At 43.2% G+C, this 25,945-nt stretch overlaps 4 protein-coding genes across 5 annotated transcripts in view; 2 read left to right on the top strand and 2 right to left on the bottom strand.

Annotated features, from left to right (window-relative positions):
• LOC139286581 (reelin-like) overlaps nucleotides 1-5,802 on the top strand; it is an 87,982-nt gene extending 82,180 nt beyond the window's left edge. The window contains exons 58-65 of the mRNA XM_070907436.1: nucleotides 34-107; nucleotides 411-572; nucleotides 672-829; nucleotides 1,063-1,288; nucleotides 1,454-1,651; nucleotides 1,872-1,970; nucleotides 3,930-3,935; nucleotides 5,706-5,802. Of these exons, the coding sequence (XP_070763537.1) occupies nucleotides 34-107; nucleotides 411-572; nucleotides 672-829; nucleotides 1,063-1,288; nucleotides 1,454-1,651; nucleotides 1,872-1,970; nucleotides 3,930-3,935; nucleotides 5,706-5,802 (1,020 nt within the window). The remainder of the gene's footprint in view (nucleotides 1-33; nucleotides 108-410; nucleotides 573-671; nucleotides 830-1,062; nucleotides 1,289-1,453; nucleotides 1,652-1,871; nucleotides 1,971-3,929; nucleotides 3,936-5,705) is intronic.
• Nucleotides 5,803-7,914: 2,112 nt separating this feature from the next.
• On the bottom strand, nucleotides 7,915-8,298 carry bncr (bouncer). Its single transcript, XM_070907033.1, has one exon. The coding sequence runs from the start codon at nucleotides 8,296-8,298 to the stop codon at nucleotides 7,915-7,917; it is 384 nt and encodes a 127-aa protein (XP_070763134.1).
• A 1,814-nt stretch (nucleotides 8,299-10,112) lies between these two features.
• On the bottom strand, nucleotides 10,113-11,365 carry LOC139287006 (small integral membrane protein 29-like). 2 transcript variants are annotated; one of them, XM_070907960.1, is made up of 5 exons: nucleotides 11,318-11,365; nucleotides 10,895-11,161; nucleotides 10,786-10,811; nucleotides 10,578-10,686; nucleotides 10,113-10,471 (listed from the first exon to the last, which is right to left on the bottom strand). In XM_070907960.1, the coding sequence occupies exons 2-5, from the start codon at nucleotides 11,012-11,014 to the stop codon at nucleotides 10,418-10,420; spliced, it is 309 nt and encodes a 102-aa protein (XP_070764061.1). In that variant the 5' UTR covers nucleotides 11,015-11,161; nucleotides 11,318-11,365; the 3' UTR covers nucleotides 10,113-10,417. The 2 variants fall into 2 exon arrangements, with proteins under 2 accessions (XP_070764061.1, XP_070764062.1); XM_070907961.1 differs by having other exon boundaries at nucleotides 11,323-11,358.
• A 936-nt stretch (nucleotides 11,366-12,301) lies between these two features.
• On the top strand, nucleotides 12,302-25,492 carry pik3c2g (phosphatidylinositol-4-phosphate 3-kinase catalytic subunit type 2 gamma). The gene is made up of 32 exons (XM_070907359.1): nucleotides 12,302-12,801; nucleotides 12,933-13,012; nucleotides 13,538-13,695; nucleotides 14,198-14,312; nucleotides 14,427-14,538; nucleotides 14,902-14,972; nucleotides 15,163-15,226; nucleotides 15,420-15,545; nucleotides 15,657-15,687; nucleotides 16,829-17,012; nucleotides 17,149-17,271; nucleotides 17,642-17,770; nucleotides 18,102-18,216; nucleotides 18,314-18,447; nucleotides 18,581-18,769; nucleotides 19,255-19,348; nucleotides 19,569-19,663; nucleotides 19,977-20,157; nucleotides 20,247-20,354; nucleotides 20,440-20,532; nucleotides 21,099-21,228; nucleotides 21,338-21,474; nucleotides 21,593-21,762; nucleotides 21,911-22,067; nucleotides 22,180-22,289; nucleotides 22,428-22,596; nucleotides 23,731-23,849; nucleotides 23,973-24,069; nucleotides 24,156-24,219; nucleotides 24,289-24,368; nucleotides 24,507-24,632; nucleotides 24,847-25,492. The coding sequence occupies exons 1-32, from the start codon at nucleotides 12,331-12,333 to the stop codon at nucleotides 24,997-24,999; spliced, it is 4,185 nt and encodes a 1,394-aa protein (XP_070763460.1). The 5' UTR covers nucleotides 12,302-12,330; the 3' UTR covers nucleotides 25,000-25,492.
• Nucleotides 25,493-25,945: the final 453 nt, after the last annotated feature.

The following is a 25,945-nucleotide window of genomic DNA, read 5'->3' on the forward strand; positions in this document are numbered from 1 at the left end:
TTACTGTACGTCTCTCTTGTTGATTGATTGCAGATTGTTGTCGGTTGTGAGGCAGACACATGTGAAGACCATCATTCTGTCCTGCTGCAGTACAGGAAAGATGCAAGGTAAGGAAGATGAGGAGAGGCCCTAACAGTTAACAGCCAAACTGCAGCTGATGAAGATATTTCCAGCTATTGTGGAAATAGACATTTATTTTTAACGAGCTGCCCTGAGAGCAGTTAGTGCCATGACATAATGTAAAGCATCAATGTTAAATGTCAGGTCAATAGCTTCAATAGCTTAAACTAATAGCTTAAACTGACTTTACACCCACCATTACTATTTAAACATTATTTGAAATGATAATGTTTCTTTTATAGGATGTATTTTTACATGGACAGTTTTCAGCTCTCACTCTGCCTCTTTAGGTCAGACTCGTGGCAGCTGGTACAGTCAGAGTGCCTCCCCTCATCAGTCAACAACGTGGGCTGCTCTCCCTTCCAGTTCCACGAGTCCACAATCTACAGTCCGGTCAACAGCTCAACATGGACCAGGATCACTGTCCAGCTGCCTGACCACGTCTCCTCTGGGTAGGAGCACACAAATATTTTATATCCGTGGTTAGCAGTGCATTTTTGCTGTTACCAGTGGAAGCAATATAAGCCTTTTGTGATTTGCTGTATTTCCAGGGCTACCCAGTTCCGCTGGATTCAAAAGGAGGGGACAGGAGAGCGGCAGAGCTGGGGAGTGGACCATGTTTACATTGGCGAGGCCTGCCCGGGGCTCTGCAGCGGCCACGGCTACTGTACAAGTGGAGTGGTCTGCATCTGTGATGAGGGACACCATGGTGGGCTACAAACTGCATATTATATTCAAACTGCTGGAAACATACACAGTTCTTTCTCATTTGTTCTGTTCAGAAGAAACATGCTAAGTAGAGGTCTTGAGCACAGTTTTCCATCATAGTTGTTGAAAACATTGCCTTGCACTGTTCATACTTTCATTTTACAAACAATATCAACCCCACCATCGACTGTCCCAATGTCATCACCTCCCCTCTGTTTCCTCTCACCTCAACAGGTGACGACTGCTCCCTCTCCAGCAGTGACCTGCCCAGCTCCATCAAGGACAACTTTGAGTCAGGCAGTGTGTCTCCGGAGAGCTGGCAGTTGATCCAGGGTGGTGGAGTGGGCAGCGGCTGTGGGCAGCTTTCACCGCATGCCCACGGAGACTCGCTCTACTTTAATGGCTGTAAGATGAGGCAGGCTGTTACCAAACCGCTGGACCTCACTAGAGCCAGGTACAGGTACAACCAAAACAAACTGTACATAAACTAATTATATAAGCGTACACCTACTTACCTCATAGCTACAACTGATTTGTTTCCTCCAAATTAGGTTTTGTATTATCAACCTTTAATATTTCCTTTCTCTAACTTTCTCTCTTTTTCCTTCCTTCTGTCTCCCTGCAGTAAGATCATGTTTGTGCTGCAGATCGGCAGCGTGGCACAGACAGACAGCTGTAACATAGCTCTGGATCAGGCTGACACAGTTGACCGGGCCGTGCTGCTGCAATACAGTGTCAACAATGGAGTCAGCTGGCACGTAATTGCCCAGCACCAGCCCAAAGACTTCATAAAGGCCCAGAGAGTCTCTTACAACATTCCACTGTGAGTGACGCACAGACACACTCAGTTTAAACCATACCATTTCTAATAAGGTAACATTTATAAAGGTTTTATAAGATGTAAGATAAAAGGTGCCTTATTAGAAAGATGTAAAGTTTAAACCAGTGTAGTGAACTTCATTATGCTGGTTTGAAGCTACTATAACCATTGACGTACTTGTTGACCCTCACTGACCCTGAAATGTTTCCCATGGTCTCTCCAGAGAAGCGAGGGTTAAAGGGGTGATGCTGCGATGGTGGCAGCCACGCCACGACGGTGCAGGACATGACCAGTGGGCGTTGGACCATGTGGAAGTAGTTCTGTGAGTACCCAATTCCCAGCCGGCCCACGGCCGCCAAGTCTGGTCCCCAAAAGAGCCCCAATCTGCCCCTGTCTCTACCTCTGCCTCAGCCTCACCCATAGAAGTGGCCCCCTCTACTTCACACAAACACAGGGATACCGTATACACATATATATACTGTAATAACATCTACACGTGTGCTGTTTACCACCTACAACCAACCTCTTGGCAGCTGTTTCAAATGCTCATCACGACTTCTGGTGTCAGGCAAGCAGAGTAGAAAAATGGCTGCAGTGTGCTTTGCTGTGAAGGGTTCTGTTTGTGGATGGCTGTACGACAGATCAACTGTCATATCATCATGTTTTCAGTGTCTTGTAGAACCCATTCATCTCCCAGACAAACAGCTTGTCAGGAATTTCTGCATTTTTCTGCTGAAATGTCTAAAAAGTGTCTTGAAGCATATCACACTTAAAACCTTAAAAGGGTCAGAGATGTAGTTCAATTAAACAACTGAAGTCATACATTCAGACATTCTTCAAAATGTTGCCATTTGTTTTTGTACTGAAGCACTCATTAGATGTGAAGCACCCATTTATATATCCATTCATCATTTACAGGACTAATTTACGGTTAGCCCATCTGTCTGTATCTCCTGTGAAGTCAGCGTTGTCTGACAGGCCCATAATCTGACTGGTCTATTTATGTTTTCATTTTCACACTTCATTCTAAATGCATTTCATTCTAAATGCAAATAAAACATTCTTACAAATTCTTAAATTTGATTTGATGGAACTTGCAGACACCCTGCACTGATTCACTGATTGTTTCTCTCTTTCTTTCCTTTTTTTCATTTATGTTGCAGTTTAGTCTGTAACCAGGATCAGTAAACACTTTCTCTATGTGGAAGACAGTGCCAGTTTTCAAATAGAAATGGCAAAGCTGGAGATTCTGCAGGGCACTGAAGATATCATGAATATGGTCTTTACTCAGCTAACATATTCTTAACATGGCAATATCATAAAGCATTTTGAATGCATTCTCTGCATGTTGCTGTGGGTAACAGAGCAATGTTCCCTCTGATGTGGGTGCTGATTGTTCATTCAGACGTGTACCCAATGCATTTCAAATGCTGCAAACAACACTTACATAAGGCGCTCTGATATTTCATGTACAGTTGATACAAAGCTGCACATACACACAAACACACACTCATGCCTGACCTGAGCTGTCCCTGGTCTAAGTGGTCGTGACCTGTCCCACCCCCACCCCCCTCTCGCACTCGCACGGTTTTCAACAGTGTCTGCTGAAAAGAGTGACCGTGATCCTCACACTTTGCTCTGTTGTTTATTTCTCTCTGTTCGCCACTCCTCCACTCCTTCACACATTCTTCCTCACACTCCTACTTCTGCTCAATCTTTTCCTTTGCTCCACACACGTTCCCTCCCTGCTGCTTATTGTGTTTGATCATGTGGTCATGCTCACTCCGCTTGTGCTGCATTATATCCTACCTTACTTCATCCTCCTCCTCCTCCTCCTCCTCCTCCTCCTACTCCTTTCCTTCCTCAAAACTCCCTTTTTCTCTTTTTCTCTTCCCATTCTGGCATACAATGGACGGATTACTTCTGTATATCTTGCTCTCTGTCTTCACCCTCTACCTGTGGTTGTCACTTTCCCTTCACCGTCATTTCTGTCTCCTCACTCAATCTCCAACAACTACTCTTCTGCTCTCCATTCGTCTTTCTTCCTCATTCTCTCTGTCTTTCCCACTCACGATCACTTCTTCTTCCTGGAACCTCTGACTATCTTTATGCCTCTCCTCTTTCCTCCCTTCTCCACGCTTTGGGCCCCTGCCTCCCCAGGCCGGGGCTCCTACCCCCCCAGACCTTTCTGCGAGACAGCAGTCCCCTCCTCCTGCTTCTCCCCTCTCGCGCTCTAACCTCTGCTCTCTTCTGTATTCTGCTCCCTCTGGCATGGCTGTAGTGTCAGGTAAGTTCTCCGCCTCTTCCTGAATGCAGCCCCCTCCCTCACCTTCCTCCCGATCCTTTCCTCTCCCTGAGACACTGTGCACACCCTCCCTCACTTTCACCGACACGCCCAGCCCTCCTCATCATCACCACAGTCATATTCATGCCCTCACCTTAACCTCAAGCCCCTGGCAGGTCAACAAGCAGGCCAGCTGCTCACAGTGTCCAGTTGGAGGCTGACAAAATGATCCAACACACAGATCTTAAGAGACAGCTGCTCTCAGAACAGAAAGCAAAACAGTATTCACAACAACACAGTGAATAGAGGGACAAACATCTTGAGTGGTGGCAAAGTTTTTATTTTATTTCACAATTTTGAAATGACATTGCATCCCCGAAAAAGGTTCAACACAATGTCACCAGATGAAAGCGAATTCCTGTTAAATGGCAATGACTTTGAATGTACACTTCACGCAATCATTGAGGCATTTTTAATGTAACAATTTACATATGCAAATGTCAATGGTACTGTGTTTGTGTGTATATGTGTGATGTAATCCATCACTATACCTTTATCTGTTTGGTTTGTTCTTGCTACGACGTCTACGGCGAACTGTTGTAGTGTTTTTGACCTAGCTGATAATTTACAAGCACACACGCTCAATTCAGTGATCCTGTTTGTGGGTCCAGCTCTGAAAATCTTTTTTTTTCATTCATATACCAACATCAGCTGCAACGCAGGGCATCTCACATCATCAATTTCAAATAAAGGCCCATTTGGTGGGAGAGTTTCATCTGACTAACCTCCTCCATCCAGCTCCTTGCATGGCTTTACAGATCGACTGTTGCAACAGTTCTCCATCCCTTTTTCACTCATGGCTGTCTGTTTGTCTCTGGACAACAACAACATGACTCTGAGCCAGGAGCTCCCTCCTCATTACCCTCTGTTTTCTGACCAAAAATCTGAAAAACAAGTGTGCACACACACACACCCTTAAACACATGCAGTTTAGCAGCCATCACTGCCATCCACCTTCACATTATCAACCATCTCACATACACACACACACACACCAGCCCCTGCCCTCTCCCACCCCTCCTGAACCCCCCCCCCCCCCCCCCCCCCCGCTTCGCAGAGGCCCCTGCCTGCCCTGGCTGCACTCCTGGCTCACTGGCACCGCCCTGCTGGATGGAAGAGGCAATGAACAGGCTAAGCAAGAGCGATCTTCCGCAGCTTTTCTCTGTGTCTCTTAGTTTCAAAACCACCACTTCTCCACTCACAACCCTGCACTTTTATGATTTTGGTTTAGTTATTTTTCTTTTCTCCCAGTAATGACTGTTAACTCTGACCTCAAACACTCAGTGTCAGAGTTTCCCTCTAGTATCTGTGGTAGTATGTTTGTAGACTCTGTGTCCCATGTCTTGTCCTGTGACATTTTGTCGTGGATACATGTAGCTAGTTCTCCCGCCATGTTCACCGTCTAGCTGCCTCTCATTTGTGCAGAACGTGAAACAAATCCAGTTGTGTAGAGTAGTGTCACCCTTTCTCCGAGCCATGAGACCCATACAGCTGTTGAGTGTTTGAGGTTATGGCTGAAACATGATTAAAAATGCCAGCATGAACCTGGATGTGAGTGAGTACGGAAGCTGCATTTGACCATTCGTGTGCTAGCGTGCATGGATGAGAGTGTGTGCATGGCAATGTGTGGATTTTTAGCGCTGTTTACTCGGTCACTAACGTTCACACTCCTCCTCTTTCCCTCCCTCTTTCACTGTGTTTGTATCCCTGCAGCACCCGTAAACAAAACTACATGATGAACTTTGCCAGACAGACCGGCGCGCGTCACTACTACAGCCGCAAGAGGCGGGCACTGCAACAGCGTGCCTGAACCCACCAAGAAGGGATTCGCCCTCTGACCTGCCAATCACACATCGACCCGCAACGCTCATCCATTTTCTCCTGACGACATATTGCCCTGTCGAGTCCCATCCACCAGTGGATTCCAGTCAGCCTTAGACTTCCCTTACCCATCTCTCCCTACCCTCTGCCACAAACACGGGCCATCCGATCAGTTTACGCCAGCCAATCAAGGCCTTCCCAACCACATGGGTCGGCGGGAATGAAACTCAGAAGAAAGGAGTGAAGCGGCCATTTGGTTTACTTTTTTTCCATGGACGGTTGGGGTTTCTAGTTGTTTTCTAATTGTTGCTGTGGTTCCTCTGATTCCTGTTCCCACCTCCCTCTGGCTTACCTCCCCGTCACTCCCCCTCCCTCTCCTCATCCTCCTTTTCCTACCACACTGTGAAGTTGAGAGATAATATATCACTGCTGAACTGACCAGCCGATTGGAGAGTTGCCTCCCAGTTCCACTGAGCCGCCGGGGGGAGGACAAACTCCACTGCCGCCAACCAGTACGCCAGGAGAAAGACCACGACGATGATACTGACCATTAAAAGGAATAACGGTGATGAAGAAGCTCAAAAAAGAAAAAGAAAAAAAAAAAGAGTACTGTGTTCTTGCTGTTCTGTGTGTCTGTGGGTTCTTTTTGTGATGAGTTGACTGTGGTGTTCTGTTCATTTGTTTGTTCGTTTTCTACTAATTCATATGCTTTTAAGGGGGCGGGGGGGAGGGTAGGGGGTTGCTGGGTTCTGTTTCCTTTTCCTCGTTTATCTGGAACGGATGTGGGCAGGGCGGGAGAAGCCCGGCCTCCACGGGAAGACGGGACGAAAGAACGATTTGCACGACGGGAAAAGGAGAAAATAAGAAAAAAATTAAAGACTGAACCATGTTTTTTGTTTTTTTTTTAAATCATTTTTTATATATGTTGGTTCCCGAAAATACAGATATTTATGGTAAATGGTTCTTCACGTAACCTATTTAAGATGCACTGTGCGTGAAATCTGTATGTTATTTTCTAGTGTTAAGTTATTAGGCAGTCGAGTCAGGCTCTCAGACTGCATCATCTCCCCTCTCCCTTCTCTTCCATCTTCTCTTGTGCTGTTTCCCCCCTTCCCATCCCTCTTTCTCTCTCTCTCTCTCTGCTGAATTCTGATACCTGGAGGTGAGGCTCTATTAGTGTTGTTTTTTGAAGTCTGTGTAATATGGACCCTCTGCCCTCAGTGTAACTCCAGTATAGCAATCTCCTGTATATATATGTATATCCACTATGGGGAGACCCAGCAGCCTTATAAAAGGGAAATAAAGAACTGTCCAAACCTCATACTGTGCACATTGCTTGAGCTGCTCTCTTTCCTTCCATGACATTTGTTTATACTTTTCTTGTCAACACATCCCACCAAAGATCCATTTGTTGGGGACTATTTAGACCTGCGAATGAATACACATGAATACACATTTGGTACTCCAACAGCAGCAGGACGGTGTATGTGGGATCAACTCAAAATAAACTACAGTGTCCATGTTCATTGTGATGAAGCAACACATCACCCAGTGCAAAATTGTGGCTCATTGATGTGTTTTTAAATTATTGTTTTTGGACAGCAATGGAGCTCTATGGCAAAGAGGAATAAGTTATATCAGGATAAGGAAACAGACAATACTTGTTACAAGGATCAATTTATTATTGGTTTTGGTCTTTTAATGGGATTTGTTGACAATAAGAAAAATACTGAATATCGCCATCCTTGTGTGTGTTGTTGTGAGAAAGACAAGTGCCTGAAAATATTGTAAAGAGCATAGAATTTTTCAAATTTCTTATTCCAGTATTTATTTATAATACATTAAAACATTATAAAACAGATTTGTTACCAAAATATTGTAAAAACAAAACACTGAAATCTTTGCCATCACCTTGGTAAACACCTCAGTGTCTTCAGACTGGGCATTCACCACATACTTGTGCAGGCCCTCTGCATTACTCAATGCTGAGGCTGCAGAGATGTCAGAGCGATGCTCGCTTGGTGTTGAACCATATAAGCATCTTCCCCCTTAACACGAACCCCTAAAGGTGCTCGTAACGCAGCCCATCATGAGTCTCTAGTCACAAGCTGCCGGCCATCACAGCTACAGTCACAAGTGTCACAGTGATGTAGAGGGATGTGGCCGTGACGCCAGGGCAGGAGTTACAGTACGGCCAATCACAGCAGCTGTAGCTCATGGTGTAGGCGGTTCCTTTGAGGCGGAGGCTGTGCACCTGGCTACAGTCCTTCTCCGACATGCAGCCCCTGGCCGACAGGGCGCTGTGGTTGCCATAGCGACCATCTGCCTTGAAGCACACCTCGTCAGGTGGGCACTCCGTCACAATGAGCTCAAATGTCTTCTCCTTCTCCAGGATGGGGCTGTAGTAGCAAAGCAGGTTGTCACAGAGCAGCGAGGGGAGGAGAAGGTAGAACCACAACACAGCAACGTGCAGGAGCTGCAACATGTTCGGCCTGCAAGTGGAAGATAGGCGTGTGGTATTTTACTGGCATGACCCATTATTGTGGCTATAAAACGACATAAATCAAACAGTTTAGAGTACATCCACGATTCAGTACTGCACTTCCATAAAGTTAGGGCACTTGTGAGATTTAAAAAAAACAGTATGGGTTCAAGTTCCTAAAACACTGGATCCTGCACTTCCCATAATGCAACTTGATAGCATCTAGAGCCTTTCTGCCTTGTGAATTGAATATTTTCAAATTCCACTTCCCCAGTTTGTAACACAGACTTTCTGTTAAACATTTGTGGTCTCAGAGTCAAGAACAAGGGCCATCACTTGATTAATTATCTCAGACTGGACGACGAAGCTCCTCTAGAGTCACAAAAGATGTAACACAGTGTCATCTTTTATCACTGGTCACCCCTCTGTTTCATGTTTTTCTTTTTCTTCACTGAAACCAAAAGAAATTCAATAAGTCAAGTGGTTGAAATTTCTTGAAAGCCTTGATTCTTATGCACAGGTGTCAATGATCTCTACTGATTGTCACATTTAAAATGCTCAAGGCTGCAAAGACGATGGCTGTGATGGCTGAAACTATTTCAGTGTAGAACAAAAAAAACTATAATGAAGACTCACCTGCTCATTTTAAAGAATTTTACTTCAGTCAGACAGGAAAAACTTTTCAGAGCTTCTCCTAATCTCACCACTGACTCCAGATCTTCCTGCACAGGCCACACCTTCCAGCACACCTGCTTGTAAAATCTACACAGAGCAACTACACCAAGTGGAGGCTTTATTATGGTGCTTTTATTTTGCATGCATGCATGCTGCATTCATCAGTAACCACAGAAATAATGTCAGCATTTACTTGATTATACCAGGAGCATGAATGACAAGTCCATCCTTTTCTCTCTGGAACAAAAGTGTAATCACACAAAATACTGAGCTTGGTGCATTGTTTTCTCATTTACACATTACAATCACAAAAATACTAATAATCACAAAATAGTCTCCACAAGGTGACTCAGGTAAGTGCCTATGGCTAACAGGCCTCTCTCCAAACCTTCTACAAGAACTTCTATGATGATGATGAGTGATTTGCACATGAATCCCAAGGCTCCTCTCTAAGAACATTGGTGATGTTAGTGTAATCTGTTTTGTCTGTGATCATCCCCAGTAGCATCTTCAGGTTGGTGTCAGACTTTGGCGCACCGTTACATTTGTCTTTGCAGCAGCAGGTGTGGCTGACGTTGTACTTGACCCCCCGATAAGAGATGATTTCATGGGAACCACAGAGTTCGGTGTCCATGCAGCCCTGAGCAGACAGGATGTGGATGGAGCCGTAGTGGCCTCTGGAGCTGGAACAGCGCTGATCAGGCAGACACTGGCTTGTGATGTTGGGGCAGGACTTGCCTTTGTGCAGCAGAGGACAGTAGTAACACAGCAGACTGTCCAGGCTCAGAGCAGGGAGGACCAGAGCTGTGGCTAACAGGATGGAGGTCAGGAACCATGTAGGTCCCAACAGATGGACGTCCAGACTAATGTAAATACACACACACACACACACACAGTTAAATAGGAATGATACACACTGGAAGCATACTTTCAGTTAGGGGTTTTATGGGTAATTGTTTGTGTAGGTGCATTGTTCACCTGCTCTTCCTTTGTGATCCCATCTTCAACCTCCAAACACCAGCAAACCCTCTGATTACCAAGCAGAAACAGGTGTGTCTTTTGAAGCTCTTTGCTTAATTCTTAAAGCTTAAATCATAAGATATATTACAAGAAATACACACACAAAACACATAGCTTTTGAATTGGATTTTAGGTTTCAGTTTATTGCCCAAAAATAACATCTTGCCTTATTCTTCAAGACACTTTGTACAGTCTTTTAAAATATTTCTCAACTGAGGCAAAATACAGGATTACAGTGCCATCTGCTGTTCTGCATAGAACGTCATGAGGGAAGAAGGTGAAATCACATTATTCTATGTGGTGCCTCTGTAGTAGCTGTTGGATGTCACCCACGTGTCTGTATTTGTATAGCATCTGCAATACAAAGTATAAAGGAAGAAATCTTCCTCCAACCAGGCATATTCTTCTTTTTTTCTTGATTTTCTGTTCATATTCCATAGCCTGATGAAAAGGCGAGCTTTCCCTCCTTGTATAAAGGTTCCTGTAAAGAAAAACAAATTCTGGATAAATTGAAATTACCACCCATGTATATGATGAAAATGGAGGCATATTGTGTATGATTAGTAAAGTTGTAGTGGTTTGCTCACAGCCAGCTCCTCCTCCTCATCCTCCCTGCCAGCGTCTCCCCAGTCTTCTTGTTCCTCTGCGGGGTCGTAGGTGTACAGAGGAATCAGCCTGTGGCGCAGCTCATCTAATCTGAAGCAAAACACACACAAAAGGAACCAAATTGTGACAGAACATAAAAGATACCAAATTGATCTGAAAGTGACGCTTAAATTACAGAACACCACTTACCTTGATCTCCTCCTGATATAAAAAACCTGGAGAGAAGCACAACAATAAAAACTTAAAGATAAACCTATGATGCCGTCATGTAAAATGAACTATCCAGAACTGTTCTTACCATTGCCACTACACATCCAATCAGCGTGAGTAGTACAAAGGGGACGAGTGCGTAGTAACCAGGAAATCCAGGTTTGAAGTTTGGGGGTGAAATGTGGGGAGTTGTGTGGTTGAAGTACATTTCTTTCTGCTCAGTCTCCTCCTTCACACACCCCTTCGCTCTGTGCACCTCAGCTGACACCTTTGTGACACATTCAGTGGAGGGCCGGCGCTGTCATTCCCACTGAAAGGCCACGTTTCTTAACCCCAGGAGGACTCATAATTATTGCTACAGAGAGTCAAACAGAACACACAGTTACACAGAGATTTACAATCCAAGAATCAATATGTAGAATTTAGGAGGTTGATGATAGTACCAAGGGTGATTTCTATAGTCAAAAACATTCCTCAAATTAAAAAACCCTCCAGAGTAATTTAATCTTACCTTACGTGTCATATGTGGAGTACGTGAACACACATTTCCTTCTAGGTGCTTTCATTTCACTTCACATGAGAAGCACAGTGCGTACATACCTCAACCTGCTCAATGACATTCCTGAGTGAGGAGTGGATATGATATAATCTGTTGGGTTTTATCACAGATACATTGAAGTCCTATAGTGAATTGCTTTAATAAGGAACTAAATGTAAAAAAAAAAAGGGTAAAAATACTTCAAATGTGTCTGGATTGTTTTGCAAATTTGATGTTGTAACTTATCTCTACAACCAGAGCATACAGACATGTAATGCTCCCTTTCCTCCAGCAGAGGGAGAGTTGTTGTGGGCTGCAGGAGGGGGGGTGCACAGATGGGAAGCCTTCCAAATCTTGTACAGGTCTAACTCGCTGAGCATGGCTTCAGTTTCAGCTGCTCATCGACACCGGATGGGAGCTTTGAAGGTAAGTTGCCGGTAGAGCTCAGAATACTTCATTGATAAGATTATGTTTGGCATTTGAACCTAAAATTGTCAACTGTGAATATGCTTATAGTAAATGTCTGTGTTTGTTTACTGAATAATACAATACCAGTCTGTAGTCCTATGGATTACAGTTTTGATAGCTTTTCATTTCAGTTTACTCACATTAAACACACGTGAAATTAAAGCCTCAAGGTATAATGTAATGACAGTGGAGATATTAAAGACTTCAGTCATGTTTCACTTTACGCAAGTTTGCCAAAGTCCTGTCATAGATATAGTGGCGCGCACCGGTAGATTTCCTGTTAAGATTTGAAAGCTTGTTAATTATTAGACCAACGTAATCCCTCAGGTTCAGTTAGACTCCTGTCATGAAACAGCTTACTTGTCTCATACACTAATGAAACTACTTCCTTATCCTGGTTTTTATTTTTTATTTTTTGTCATAATACCACATAGTTCTGCATTATGCCATGATATGAAGTGAGGACATGCTGAGATACAGCAACATCTAGGAGGACTTGTACACCTTCCTAAAATGTGATGGATCCCCCTCAAAGGCAAAATGGAACGCTCCAGAGACAAGATGCAAGCGCCACTGACCTCCCCATGCCTCTTAATGAGCATCTACATGGATTACACCTTCATGAGTACCTTGAAGTCTTTCCTGATGATAATGAAACATATTTGGATGAGCGCACCTTGGCTGGGCTCATATCCCCAACTGAATCCCAGGCCCAACCCCCAGATCGTCTCTCAGGTCATGGAGGAGGAGGAGGTTCTGGGAATAACGACCACCAAAGCACAAATGGGCCTCCCCCAGTCCGTGGCCCTCCTCCTCCACTCAGAACCAGGCTTCCAAGTGCATGTTTGCCAGTTAGACAAAGCCATGAACCCCCTCCTGTTCCCCCCAGGACGCGACTGCACCTCAGAAGCAGTAATAAGCAGTTTTCCTGTGGCCTCGCTGAGCCTGCTCACAAACTGAATCGTTCCAGGACAGAAGTACAAGATCATGTGAGTATCTCGAGTTTCACCCTCAGGAGAGACAAAAAACTGCTTTATGATTGAATAAAATGACCCAAATTAAAAGTTGCAAAAAAATATAAAAGGCCAAAATGTGCAATTTGTCTTTTTTTTCACATTAGGACCCATGGGCCATCAAACTAATAGACACACCGCAAGGCAGCACCAAGAGGCTGGCTTCTTTTTGTGCCGCAACTTCCAAGTAAGAGAGTGCATGAAAATTAGGATCTTACACATAGACACAGTAAATTTATAGTAGACGATTTAGACATTATCTTTTTACCATGTAAGTGAGATACATATAAAATACTGTATATATGGAATTAAAAAAGTTTTGTCTATAATATCCACCCTTATGACACCTTAACTTTCAAAATGACATAAAACAAAAACACTTTAAATGTGGTATATATCACAGTATTCATTTTGTCATCTGTGAAGTGAATTTCTATTACTGGATCTTCTGCCGTTGTAGTTTCTTAAAAATAATCTTCACATGATGATATTTTCCAAAATGTTCTCTAAACTGTATGTGACTTATTTTAATGAACTGACAGAAATGTGATTTCAGCTTTTGTTCTTTGAACTCAACATTGTTTTTGTGTTTTCTGGAAGCTGAAATGAATCGTATTGTTCTTCATATGTGGTGTAATAAGTATGGAACATATTGCCATCATACCCTTCATTTTCATACTGGCAACCTGTGTTTTTTTACCGTCTTTGGCAGGCTTATGTCCCGGTACAAGCACACAGACAGCGTTCATAACTCAGGTGTGGTGCATGGTCGGGTGTTACAAATCCACCCTGCCCTGCTGCAGCAGGTGGAGGTGGATGTCAGTGTGACCGCTGAGTGGGACAATCACCCGCTCCCCTTCCCCACCACAGGTAAGATTAAACATAGTGCCACAACAGTTACCAACACAGTATTACAGTCACTCACAATACCTACAATAATTGTCTTTCCTTTGATGCAGTGATGGAATAAGTACTCAGATCCTTTACTTAAGTAAAAGTAGCAATACCGCTTGTAATACAAGTCAAGGTCCTGCATTCAAAATAAAGTAAATTTAAAAATAAAAGTATTACCAGCAAAATGTACATAAAGTATCAAAAGTACTTATTGGCCTCTTTTTAAATTCTGGATCTCTCACGGCCCCGAAAGATGATTATCTTGTGTGCATAAAAATAAAGAGATTGCGCACACGGGGCTTCAGGGACCATATCATTCTTATTAGTACACGGTGACGTCATGTAAATGTACTGAGTTACATTCCACCACTGCATGTTTGTTAAGCACTACAATATCTGAGGACACTTCAGCTCATTCTTCAGTCACTGCACATGTTAGCAGAAGTGCGTGGACTCTGAACTCTGATCTTTTTTCCAGTGAACAGACCAGTGAAGAATCTGGTTGATGAAATCTTCCAGCTGCTGGACCTCCCTCCCGGCACCAGCGGGCATTATGTTTTAAAACTGTGCGACTCTGAGGAGTATCTCCAAAAGTAAGTCAATAATCCAGAAATAAACGTTTGTCTATGAGCTATGATGTTCTATTCAAACATTGTGTGTTTCCACATTCATTGTTTAATTTGGTTCTTTCCCACATCTCTCTTTAGTGAAGAACTGCTGGGTATGCATGAGACTATTCAGATCTACTATAAGTTAAATCGAGCCGTCCCCCTCCGACTGCTCCGCGTGAACAACCTCAAACACCGTCTGGCCAGGAATGTAAGTCAGTTCAAACTCCGTCTTTGTTCCCACCTACAATATAGATCATTTACCAAGGGGGGGGGGGGGGGGGGGGGGGGGGGGCTGCCTTCAGTCTTGAAAGGCTGCCTTTGCAAACACCTGTGCCTGGCTCCTGGCCAGCTTGTTATCATCAGGGCTATTGTAGCTGTAAAAGCCTCCACCCTTGACTATGTTGTGTTTACACATCACATCATGGCGGGTGGCATTTAGCTGGAAGGAAATAGAATAAAGGTGAACCTGATGTGTCCTAAGATTAATAGTCATAAAAAGCCAATTCATGCAATTTAATGCCATGTGCACAATTCCGCACATCAGTATTTCAAACTATGTTTCTTCTCTGAGGGGGAGGACGACAGAGCCTCATGCCTACTGTACCAGCTCCTGCGTCCTGTCTCCGTCTTCAGTCCCTGCAAGTAAGACGACGAGCAGTCCTGCATCCCTCTGCTTTGTGAAATACAAAGTTTCAATAATAACGACAGCTGTTCAGTGGGTCATGTGTCAACCGGTGTCTGTTTGTAGAAAACATTAGGAAAGGTAGCTTTGCTTTGTGGTGTCCTACCACTTTGCCATCTGTGCTGTGTTTAACCTTTTCTCCTCTCGCAGGTTGAGCCTGCTGGACGTGCTGAGCAGCTACAACAGAGAGGTGACAGAGCTAATGAGAAGTAAGGTCAGTAAAGACAGGGTAACCAGCGGAGACGTTTATTTCTCTCTCACAAACATATCCAACCTCATTTGATTGATTCTTGGCATTTTAACTTGCACTAGATGTATAATGTGGATAGTTCAGATACATCAGTGAGAGTGACGTATCCTGAACTGACTTTCTGATACATCTGGGTCTGATCTCATTGTGTCTGTAGTCTGGGATGAACGTTAATGTGCTCGTGGGCTGCGTTCGCACCATCAGCAATCTTCTGTGTGGGCTCTCGTGTCAGGAGTTGGAGGACACGATTGGCAGGCTCAACAGAATAAATCCCATAACTCTGGTAGGATATCGCATACATTGTGAAACTTTTCTGTTGTGACACTGAACACAATACCTCCTCATGCCACTGATCAACAATCCAAAGCTGTGTTTCCTCATCTTTTTTTTACAGAGTCATGATGAGACGTATGAGTGTGAAACTGGTGAGTAGCTTGTGAAGTATTTTTACATTCTGCTATTTTTAGTAAATAAAGGATCTGAGTACTTGCCATTACAAACAACATACACTGTACAGTACTAAGATTACTCTACACCTCATTATTAGGATTGTTATTATTATTATTGTTAGGCGTGATATCATTGAAAGAAAGACACCCCTCTGAATTTAAATGAGCGACAGAAAGGAAAAACAGGTTGCCAAATGACAAATATGTTCCATACTTAAAACTACATATGAACAACAACATGATTCTTTTCAACTTCCTGAGTTGAGAAAGAACAAAAGCAGAAATTACTTACAAGAACTAACTTTAAATATATGCAATTCAGCAAGAAACAGCAGGCACTGAAGTGCTGCATGACCATTCTCCGGATAGTCACAGCAATTTTATCGCTGGTGGAAAACACATTTAAAATACATTTAAACGGATACTATTTATGAACAGACACGTGCTTTGTCTGAAATCACTCCCTATTGAATTTATAGTGCATTGTTTTTATTGCCTGCCATTTTATTTGAGTGTCCAAATTGTGAGTATGACGTATCCACTATAATTGTGCCCTCAGATATTCCCACAATGGAACAATCAGTAATACAGTTCATTTAGAAAATGATTAAAATGATTTTTGACTGTCCAAAATCTCAGTCATGTGCTCACTGTAAACTACTGAGTGTTTGTATTGAATGAGTGAACGAGGGACTGACTTTGGACACAGCTCTCCTATTTAGCATTAATAAGCAGTATAAACATTTAATAAATGGTAATGTAGTTGTAAGCTGATACATGTGTTTATTAATGTATTGGTCAACAACTATAACTCCTCCCGTGGGCACTAATAAGTGGAGGCTGCTGTATAAACAGGTAATGAATGGCGATACAGTAAAACACAGATGTAATGACATAAAATGTCTTCATAGGACAAGTTAGGAGAAGTTGTTGACAAATGCTGCACATTAATAAACACTCAAAAATGCCCACATATCGTCTGTTATAAAGCATTTATTAAATGTTTGTATACTGCTTGTAAATGTTAAATAGGGGGACTTAAAGTAAACACATGCCAACACATTTGGTATATTAACATTTTGACTGTCGAAACTTATGTTTACTCTCTGTATTCTAGCCATGATCATGCTCCACGGGGCGTTGCTAAAAGTGCTGCAGATCTATTTTGACAACTTCCAGTCAGACTTCAGAGGTCAGGAGGTAACCAGCAGCCTGCAAAGCCAAGACGTCGAGGACAACGCTGAAATCCTCCAATTCAATATTGCTGCTCTCTACCAACTACAACTCACCTGGATGACCAAGTACACTCACGTTTTGATGCGTGCACGTACACATTTACAGATACTCAAACACGTGCACACTGACTGAAAAGTGAACCACATCCCTGATAAGAACACTGGATTTTATTGCTTTCTCTTTCCTCTCCCTCATCTTTAGTTACGAGTACTTCTCTATTTCCTGTGAGTTGTCATACGGAGGAACAAAGATCTGTGACACTGGCGTTTCTGAAAACATCAGCACCGCCTTGTCATACGGAAACAAGATCCAGTGTAACCGCATGTAAGGGCAAGATCCTGTTGAGTCTCCCAGTGTAAATGTTATTTTATCACGCTCAAATTCCCCTTTCCTTCAAACAAAAACTGCATTGTCATTGATTAGGAAGTGAAAGTGGATACAGCAGAATCCTTTTTAAGACTTCTTACCCCGTACTCTTAAGTGGCCATCTGATCCAGGCTCTTTTTGTACTGGTCTGATGTGCCATCATAAGTGCGTGTGTGTATGAAAAATAATCTGTATCCGTTCATTTTAATACAGATGTGTGAGCTATAGTAAAAAATTATAAAAGAGGAAAAAGATAAATATAGATAGCACAAATAGATGGCAGAGAAAAAAGACATGCTTTCTGACTGTGTGTGTTTTTGATTTTTAGGATGGTGTTCCCTGTTCCAGTAAATAAGCTGCCATATGAGTGCATGTTGACATTTTGCCTCAAGGGCTCCAAGCGAGGCAAGAGCCCCGAGCTTTTAGGCTGGGCTGTACTCCCTCTGTACAGTGACAGGTAGGTTGTTCATAATGTTTACACTGTCTCGTAAAGTTTTTGTTTACACTTTAGGACTGGTTTCACATGAAAATTCACACACAACTCAATGCTAATACAGCAGGAGGCTGGGGCGGTGATAAATGTCTTAAGTCTTATATGTTTAAAGGCTGATTTGATTTTGCATATGAATTAATTCTACTTCTACTAAGTGCTACATCCGTGTAAATAAAGGTTATTGTTATTATTACTTCCAATATATTTCCTTGTACAGTACTTTTGAGCATTTCCTGAGCTCTTAGGCTCAGTGGTGTAATTAGTGACATATAGTATGTGTCCTCTGTGTGTCTAGGACTCTGGTAACAGGGACCGTTCTGCTCAGTATGTCCACACTGGCTGAGCTGCCTGCTCCTCCCTCCCCTGCCCTGTTTGACAGCCACAAACAAGCCGTCGGGGTCATACTGCAGGTCAGTAGCACTGGACAACTCTGCCCCCCCCTGTTGATCAAAACACAAACAACACCACATTACCTGCTCAATCATTCATCTTCCCATCGCCCCCCAGCTCCAGTTTCAAGATCAGATTGAGTGGAAGTATCAGAGGCCCATCGCGCTCCCCGGTTCAGTCATATTTACTCAGCCTTGTGAGGAATTGCAAAAGAAAATGTTGGACGTCTCTAAGAAGCACTGCCTCTGCTTGTGAGTAGAAGAAAACAACACACTTTATATTATGGACCACTGTACATGTATATGTGCCACATTCACGTTCGTTTCTTTTTTCTTGTTTTCCGTATCCCTAAACACATTCCTGAAATGACCTCTCCTTCCCCAGTCTAACACAAAACGAGAAGGCTTTCCTCTGGAGTAAGCGTTACTGTAGTGACAAAGGAAGTACTTTCCTCCACCTGCTGCTGGGTGGAGCCCCCCGGTGGCAGCCTGAAGACTTGACAGAAATCTACACTATTTTAGAGAACTGGCCCATCCATCTACCTGAGGAGGCCCTCTTCCTGCTCAGTGACAGGTAGGTTACACTTACACATATGGACACAGTTATTATGCAAAGATGCAAGGACCAAACGCTGTTTTTGTTGATCACATGGGCACATGGAGAAAGGCTTATTTTGTTGTTGTTGTTTGTTTGGTGATGTGTTTTGGTTCAATTACTATCATGCCATTATTGCAGTAGGATATCTGCATCGTGTAAGGAAGTGGTGCAAAATATTATCTAGACGTTTTTCAACACATTATGCCTGGCCTTCTGTCTAAGTGCGTCAGTTTTAACACAGTACTCAAGTATTTGTAATAGCTGACAATTTAAACACCATGTACTGCATGATGCTGTCTGTGATGCTATCTCCAATATGTTTGAATCAATAATTCATTAATAGCGGTACTTTGTAAATGAATGTGGTTTTGTAGGGACGGTGAGTTCAAGCAGACCCAAGTAACCACAACCACGATTCAGGTTTCCATTAGTCTCTTTTGTTGACTTGATATATTTTTCAGTTTTCATGATCAGACTGTTCGGGGGGCTGCAGTTCACTACTTTGAACAGATACCGGATGGAGAACTAGAGGTGTTTCTGCCACAGTTGGTCCAGGTAAGCACACCAACAGACACCACTACACACATTTTGTACACTTCACATTCATCTCTTCGTCATCCTTACTGTATCTGTGTCTTTGAGGTTGTTATTTTAGCACAAGACTCAGCCAGTGCTTAAATTGTTTAAGCCGTCAAATTTTAAATATGAGAATAAGTGGCACACTGCAGATTCCTCAGTGGTCTGATGTTAGTTTGTCGGTCGTCCGGTCCTTCAGGCTCTGAAGAGTGAGTGGGAGTTGGATGGACCTCTGGTGATGCTGCTATTGAAGAAATCACTGAAGAACATACGGATAGCCCAGCAACTCTACTGGTGAGCAGCAGAGTCGGACATAAATCTGAGAGAAGTAGTTTTGGATTACTACGAACACTCGTCGTTGTTTCTTTCGCTTGAAAATGTTAATAACATAATGACAGTTTGCATGAAAGTAAATCTCATTCAGGTTTAGTCAAGTTATGACTTTTGAACAAGTTTTACAAATGAAGTTATTTACGATGATGTAATCACCGGTGATGTTGCAAAAAGAATGAATATAGTGCAACACCGCTTTATGCAAAATTCATTGATAGCATTGCTTTTATATCAGTTTGTGTGTACATATATTTTTGTGCTTACATGTTGGCAGGCTGCTGGAGGATGCTCACAGTGACCCCTACTACCAGAGCTGGTTCAGAAAGGTTCAGGCTGCCCTGCTGTACTGTTGTGGCCGGGCACTGAGGCAGGAGCTGGAGCATGAAACCCGCCTGGTGACTGTGCTTGTAGAGGTGGCCGAGAAGGTTCGCACTGCCGAAAAGCCTCGGCGCAAGGTCTGTAAACAGATCTCTCAACTACCCATGCATTCATTTACTCACTCACTCACTCACTGGCTCGTTTCATTTGATGCATTTCTCTGCAGAATGTTTTGAAGAAAGAAAAGTGGAAGATTGATCACTTCTTCAGAGATGGGGTCAGCTGTTGTCTGCCACTGGACCTTGGAGTCCGTGTAAAGGCATTGGACGTGGAAGTAAGAACGTTACGCAACACATTTTGTCATTGCTGAAATCTAATATGCACACACTTCTACACCATTTCCATGTCATTACTTACAGGCCTGTAAGTTCTACAACTCCAATGCTGCTCCTCTGGGGATCTCATTCATCTGCACTGACCCTCTGGCCAAGAACGTCAGTGTCATCTGCAAGGTTGGTAATAATTTGTGACTTTATTGATCCACACTGGGCCTCGAGCAAGAACATGTTCATAATCTTACCCTGAACTTCTCTTACTTTTTTCTTTGAGGAGTGTTCCTAGTCAGACTCACCAGACTCTTAACTGTACAAACTTATCATAAATCGCTCATTTCAGCCTGATGAATTTCAGCTGTCGCACTCATTAAACTTCATCATTAGCATAATCAACACCCCTAAAATTGCTATATAAGGCTACCTGTTCTGCTCTGTTTCTAAGCAGGTTTCATTCACAAAAATGTTACCAAAAAGTAAAAAGAAGACTTTCACACTGCTGAGCTTTTAAAATCTTCATTCAGATTAAGGCATTATAATTCTCAGGTTTTCCCCCTGTGAAGATGTGAAAAAAGGCAGACTTTTCTTGTCTCCTTCAAGGGGAAATCAAAGCTCATGGTCACAGAGCAGCTTGCACAGACGGCTCAACACAAAGAGGATACTTTTTGTAGACACGGCACTTGCTGAGTCAAAAAGCAATCTTTTTAGTAAACAGTTTTCATTACTCAGTTAAATGTGTTGTTCAGACAGGAGATAACCTGCGTCAGGACATGCTGGTTCTTCAGATAGTCCGTGTGATGGAAATGGTTTGGCTCCAGGAGGGGCTGGACCTGAAAATGATCACCTACAGGTGTCTTTCTACGGGCAGAGCTCAGGGTCAGTTTTATTTTTTTGTGTTTTTGAATGTACAGTAATAGGTCCTTTGTCTTCTATCTCTGTGGCTGTGAATTCATGTTTTTCCACATATATTCTGTGTGGTGGTCAGGCCTGGTGGAAGTGGTTCCAGAGGCAGTGACACTCGGGAATATTCAGCAGGAGTGGGGTCTGGGTGGCACCCTTCGAGAAGACACGCTAGAGAAATGGTTCCACTTGTGGAACAAAACCAAGGAGGACTATGAGAAGGTTAAGACCACTAAAAAATCTCTGATAACTTAATCATTATGCTTGACCGTACACTTTTTGCTTTTGTTGTTGATGTTTTCGTTGCGTTGTGTAACACTCTCCTGCTGTGTGTGTGCAGGCTGTGATGAACTTCATCCACTCGTGTGCAGGGTGGTGTGTGGCCACCTTCATCCTGGGGATCTGTGACCGCCACAATGACAACATCATGTTGAGACACAGTGGACACATGTTTCACATCGACTTTGGCAAGATTATGGGCAATGCACAGAAGTTTGGAAGCTTCAAAAGGCAAGTCAATAAAAAGGCAAGCAGCGTTTTGAAAATGAAAAGAGGGGTGTTTTTTGTTTGAGCCGTGAGGGGATACAGCAAAGTATAAAGTTAAAGACAATGATGTGAATTAACAAGAACCTTCCTCCACTGTTTTCTGCAATGCTAGGGACCGATCACCATTCATCTTTACATCTGAGATGCAGCACTTCATCACAGGCGGGGGGCAGAAGCCTCAGCGCTTGCATCGCTTTGTGGAGCTCTGCTGTGAAGCTTACAACATAATCAGACAGCGCTCTGCACTGATACTCGGCTTGTTGGAGCTGGTAAGACCTTTACTGTATAACACCAACATGTTAACAACTTCATAGCAATATCTGAGAATAGATAATATTACATTAAACATCTTTTCATTCATGCTGTGTATGTTGTTTTCAGATGCTACGTGCAAGAATGCCAGAACTGAAGGACTCTAATGACCTGCAGTACGTCCAGAACAACCTCAGACCCCACGACACAGACCTGGAGGCCACATCCTACTTCACAAAGTAATTTAATGCACAGCACACAAATGCACACAGTCTGTCTTTCTAACTAAATAAATTCTTCAAAATATCCCACATTTTATTTCTTCTACAGTGTTAATCAGTTTTTATAGTTAACGGCTTGAATCCCTCCTGCTTTAGGAAGATCAAGGAAAGCATGGGCTGTGTTGCAGTCAAGTTTAACTTCCTGACACACAGTATGGCTCAAGGGAAGAAACAACAACTGCTAACCCGGGACGGCATCCCCGCTCCCAGCACCAACATCCAAGAAGCTGTCATCCAGAGATACACCGTCCGGGGAAAAGACGTGGTGAGGCTGCATGTTGCTCTTTGTGTTGTGGTAATTCAGACAGAAAATGTGGGCCTCAGTGTTCACTTTTATAATGAAATGTCACTGAGACATTTTTCCCCGATGCCCCACAGAGTGTTACATCCTAATTGCCAGGGGAGCTCACGAAACACCTGGAACTGACAACAGGTTCACACATATTTGTTCTGGGAGGAATAACCCCTGGCACCCAGCCCACAGTGTGTGTGTGTGTGTGTGTGTGTCTGTGTGTGTGTGTGTGTGTGTGTGTGTGTGTGTCTGTGTGTGTGTGTTGGGTCTGCTGTCACTTACGGCCTCCTAGGCAGCAGTGCTGTGTTCAGAAAGTCTTTCCCACACTCTCCAGAGTCGAGTGAGGAGTGTTACTGGTGTTTGTTGGCATTTCACTGCTCTTTGATCAGAATAGGCTTCTGGTGTCGGGTTAAACCATTTAGAGGCAGAGATGGAGCGCCTTGTCAGTCAACAGAAGCACAGAGATTTACTCGGTTATTCACATTCAGCCTGTAGCAGAATCAGTAGCAATGAATTATCATGCATTTAGGTATTTACATGAAGGTAGCATAAACAAAGGATTTCCCAGTAGATCAGTAAACATTAAATATAAGCATGTGGGAATTCTTAATTTTCACTGCTATAATTAATATTTAACAGTAAAACTATGTAAAAGAAGTTACTTTGTCAGGATTGATTTCTATTATAGAAGGCAGTGTAAATGTTCATGGTTATCGCCTTGAGACCTGAGGTTAGTTTTCAAAATTTACAGACGTCAAAAAACAAATTGTAAAATATTCCTGGGTTATCACCCTGTTTGGGTTTATTGTATACATCTAATGTTTGTAACTCAAGACAGACAGACCTTGAAAACTGTAATAATAGGATGCTTCATACGTCTTTAAGGGGAAACTCTCCCTTGAGCTGCCTTCTTCTAACAGATTTGAAGAGTGCGGGCCAGTTACCAAAGATCGCTCACGGAGTTAGCTGGGAATCAGCTGTTTAAGAATGTGAACGATATTTAACACCTGACTGGGAGCTTCAAAATGGATCCTGGGTTAGCAACTTTCTCTGCTCATTTACTCACTCTGCAACCTACTGGAATAATTTGTTTTGTTTGATTTACAGATCTATGATTTGAGAGTAACCATTCATGATGGTTTCCTGAACAGTGAGAAGACATTTGGGCAGTTTGAGATGATTCATAAGCAGCTGCAGAAATACTTTATTGAATCCATGCTGCCTCAGTAAGTGATGGGGAAAAAAGTACATATACATCACATGGCTATTTTATTTTGAAGCAAGCTTTTTCCTTCACAGTAATGACATATTTACGGCCTTTAGATGTCTTAACTCCTTCTCCCTTATAGGTTTCCTAGCTGGTATAAGATGTCATTCACCCCAGGCAGGAAGATGTCTTTGCTGAATAAATACCTCAAGCAGCTTTTTGAGGGACCATGCAAGGGAGTAAGTTCCTCTTGTCACTGGTTGATTTCTCTCAGCGATCTCTTGTTATACCTGGCTCTAACTTGCAAACCTGCTTCGCTCTGCAGAATGAATTTGTGTGCAGTTTGTTCCTGGATGGCCCAACCACTGTCCAAGACAGCGTGGTGACAGGTAATATGATCGTCCAAATACAGTACAAGACATGTTATGCTGTGACTTACTGGCACTGATCCATTGCAGGAGCCCGTCCTCAGATCCAGCTCTACATTTCTTACTCTGACTGTAAGCTCTCGGTCTTGGTAAAACACCTGAAGAACGTTGTGAGTTTCCTTCACTCTTGTTACTGCATCGTTTTAACAAGAGGAAAGCATGCAAATGTGTTCTCTCTTAAAAATACTATATGGTGAGTTCTCAAGAGCAGGCTGTCCCTTCTGGCCCCCCTTTTCTCTTTTCACCAGAAGCTGGCAAACGGCTCTAATCCAGACGCCTACGTGGTCACACGTTTGAGGCCGGACCCTCAGCAGCGATCCAAGAAGAAGACCAAGGTGGTCCGCAATAATGACAACCCCACCTTCAATGAACTGGTACAACTTCCACGCTTTCTAGCCTCTATCCATGATTTAGCATAATAGTACCTTTCAGGTTATTTAGCACATACAGTAAGTTCCAAACTGAAAACATACTATATATATAAGTATGGTACAGTAATCTAGTGCAGTAAATAGAATTAAAGATTAAACAATTAGATTAAACAACAGAGAAGTTTTGTTAACTAAAATATCTGTCTCTTATTCACAGCTGGAGTACAGTTATGTCCCACTGATATATGGGATGGTGCTGGAAGTGACAGTGAAGAGCAAGAAGACTTTTGTGGCTGCAACCAACATTAAACTGGAGAAGGAGTTGCTTGACAAGGAGACCTGGTTTCCTCTTGGGAACTGTGCAATCTGACCTCAGAGAGCTGCACCACAGGCCTGCTGCCAGCAGGGGGTGCAACCACATTGAGGGAAAGAATCAATTCAAAGATTTCTCAGACTGTATGAGTGAGAGGAACTGTGCCCTCTCATTTATACCTATTTATCAGACGCAATTTAACCTCACTGCTGAGCTAAATGTGATGGCAGTGGACGGGGTATTTGGATGAAGTTACAAGGCTGAGTAAAAGACTCAGGGAAGGAGACTGTTTACTGTGTGAAACATTTACCTTTACGTTTATTTTTAAATGTTAATCAAATGAAGGACATTTGCTAAATAGATTTTTGGAGGTGGCCTTGGTGAGGGACGAAGGAAAGAAACTACTACTTTTATTGTCATACTTGCACTTTCATTTGTTCTTTCTTCACTGCAATTCAAAACTTGTGACTAAATGTGTGTGGTCGAGATTGTCGATGTGACCGATTAAAGAGGAGATGATGCAGTGCTGTTAAGAGCTGCCTGCCTGATACCTGCCCAGACTGAGAGTGTGTTTGTCCCTTTGGGCTGTGTCAACTGGATGTCCTTGACCAGTGGAATTGGAGGCGGGAGGCAGGAGGGTGAGGGAGTGGGGAGAGGGGTGAGGAGAGTGTGTGAGCAGGATGACAACTCTGCCTCTCTGGCCTGAGGGGCTGAGTTAACACTCTCCCCCTCACTCCATCCTTTGTCTTATCCATCAGTGGCATTCAAACACAGTTATGCCCATGCATGCACAAACACGCAAAGGCAGACGCTCACATGCCCACACAAATACCATCACCACCACAAAAAGCACCTCCGCTCACACACACACACACACACACACACACACACACACTCTTTCCAGGCCAAGGCAGATCTTCATGTTGTCTTAATGCCATCCTCCTCCTGACAGGCCTGCTGACCCATACTCTCCTCTGCCTCATTCACAGGATTTAGTGATGAA

This window comes from Enoplosus armatus, chromosome 6 (assembly GCF_043641665.1).
Source record: "Enoplosus armatus isolate fEnoArm2 chromosome 6, fEnoArm2.hap1, whole genome shotgun sequence".
Classification (NCBI taxonomy): Eukaryota; Metazoa; Chordata; class Actinopteri; order Centrarchiformes; family Enoplosidae; genus Enoplosus; species Enoplosus armatus.

What these genes read in the sequence shown, in the direction of transcription:
- bncr (XM_070907033.1), bottom strand. Translation starts at nt 8,298, where the DNA reads ATGTTGCAGCTCCTGCACGTTGCTGTGTTGTGGTTCTACCTTCTCCTC.
- LOC139287006 (XM_070907960.1), bottom strand. Translation starts at nt 11,014, where the DNA reads ATGTACTTCAACCACACAACTCCCCACATTTCACCCCCAAACTTCAAA. An exon ending in TATATCAGGAGGAGATCAAG is followed by an intron (nt 10,687 to 10,785) that starts GTAAGTGGTGTT and finishes GTTTTGCTTCAG; the next exon opens with ATTAGATGAGCTGCGCCACA. An exon ending in ATGAGGAGGAGGAGCTGGCT is followed by an intron (nt 10,472 to 10,577) that starts GTGAGCAAACCA and finishes TTTTCTTTACAG; the next exon opens with GAACCTTTATACAAGGAGGG.
- pik3c2g (XM_070907359.1), top strand. Translation starts at nt 12,331, where the DNA reads ATGGATCCCCCTCAAAGGCAAAATGGAACGCTCCAGAGACAAGATGCA. An exon ending in CAACTCACCTGGATGACCAA is followed by an intron (nt 17,013 to 17,148) that starts GTACACTCACGT and finishes CCTCATCTTTAG; the next exon opens with TTACGAGTACTTCTCTATTT. An exon ending in CTCCCTCTGTACAGTGACAG is followed by an intron (nt 17,771 to 18,101) that starts GTAGGTTGTTCA and finishes CTGTGTGTCTAG; the next exon opens with GACTCTGGTAACAGGGACCG.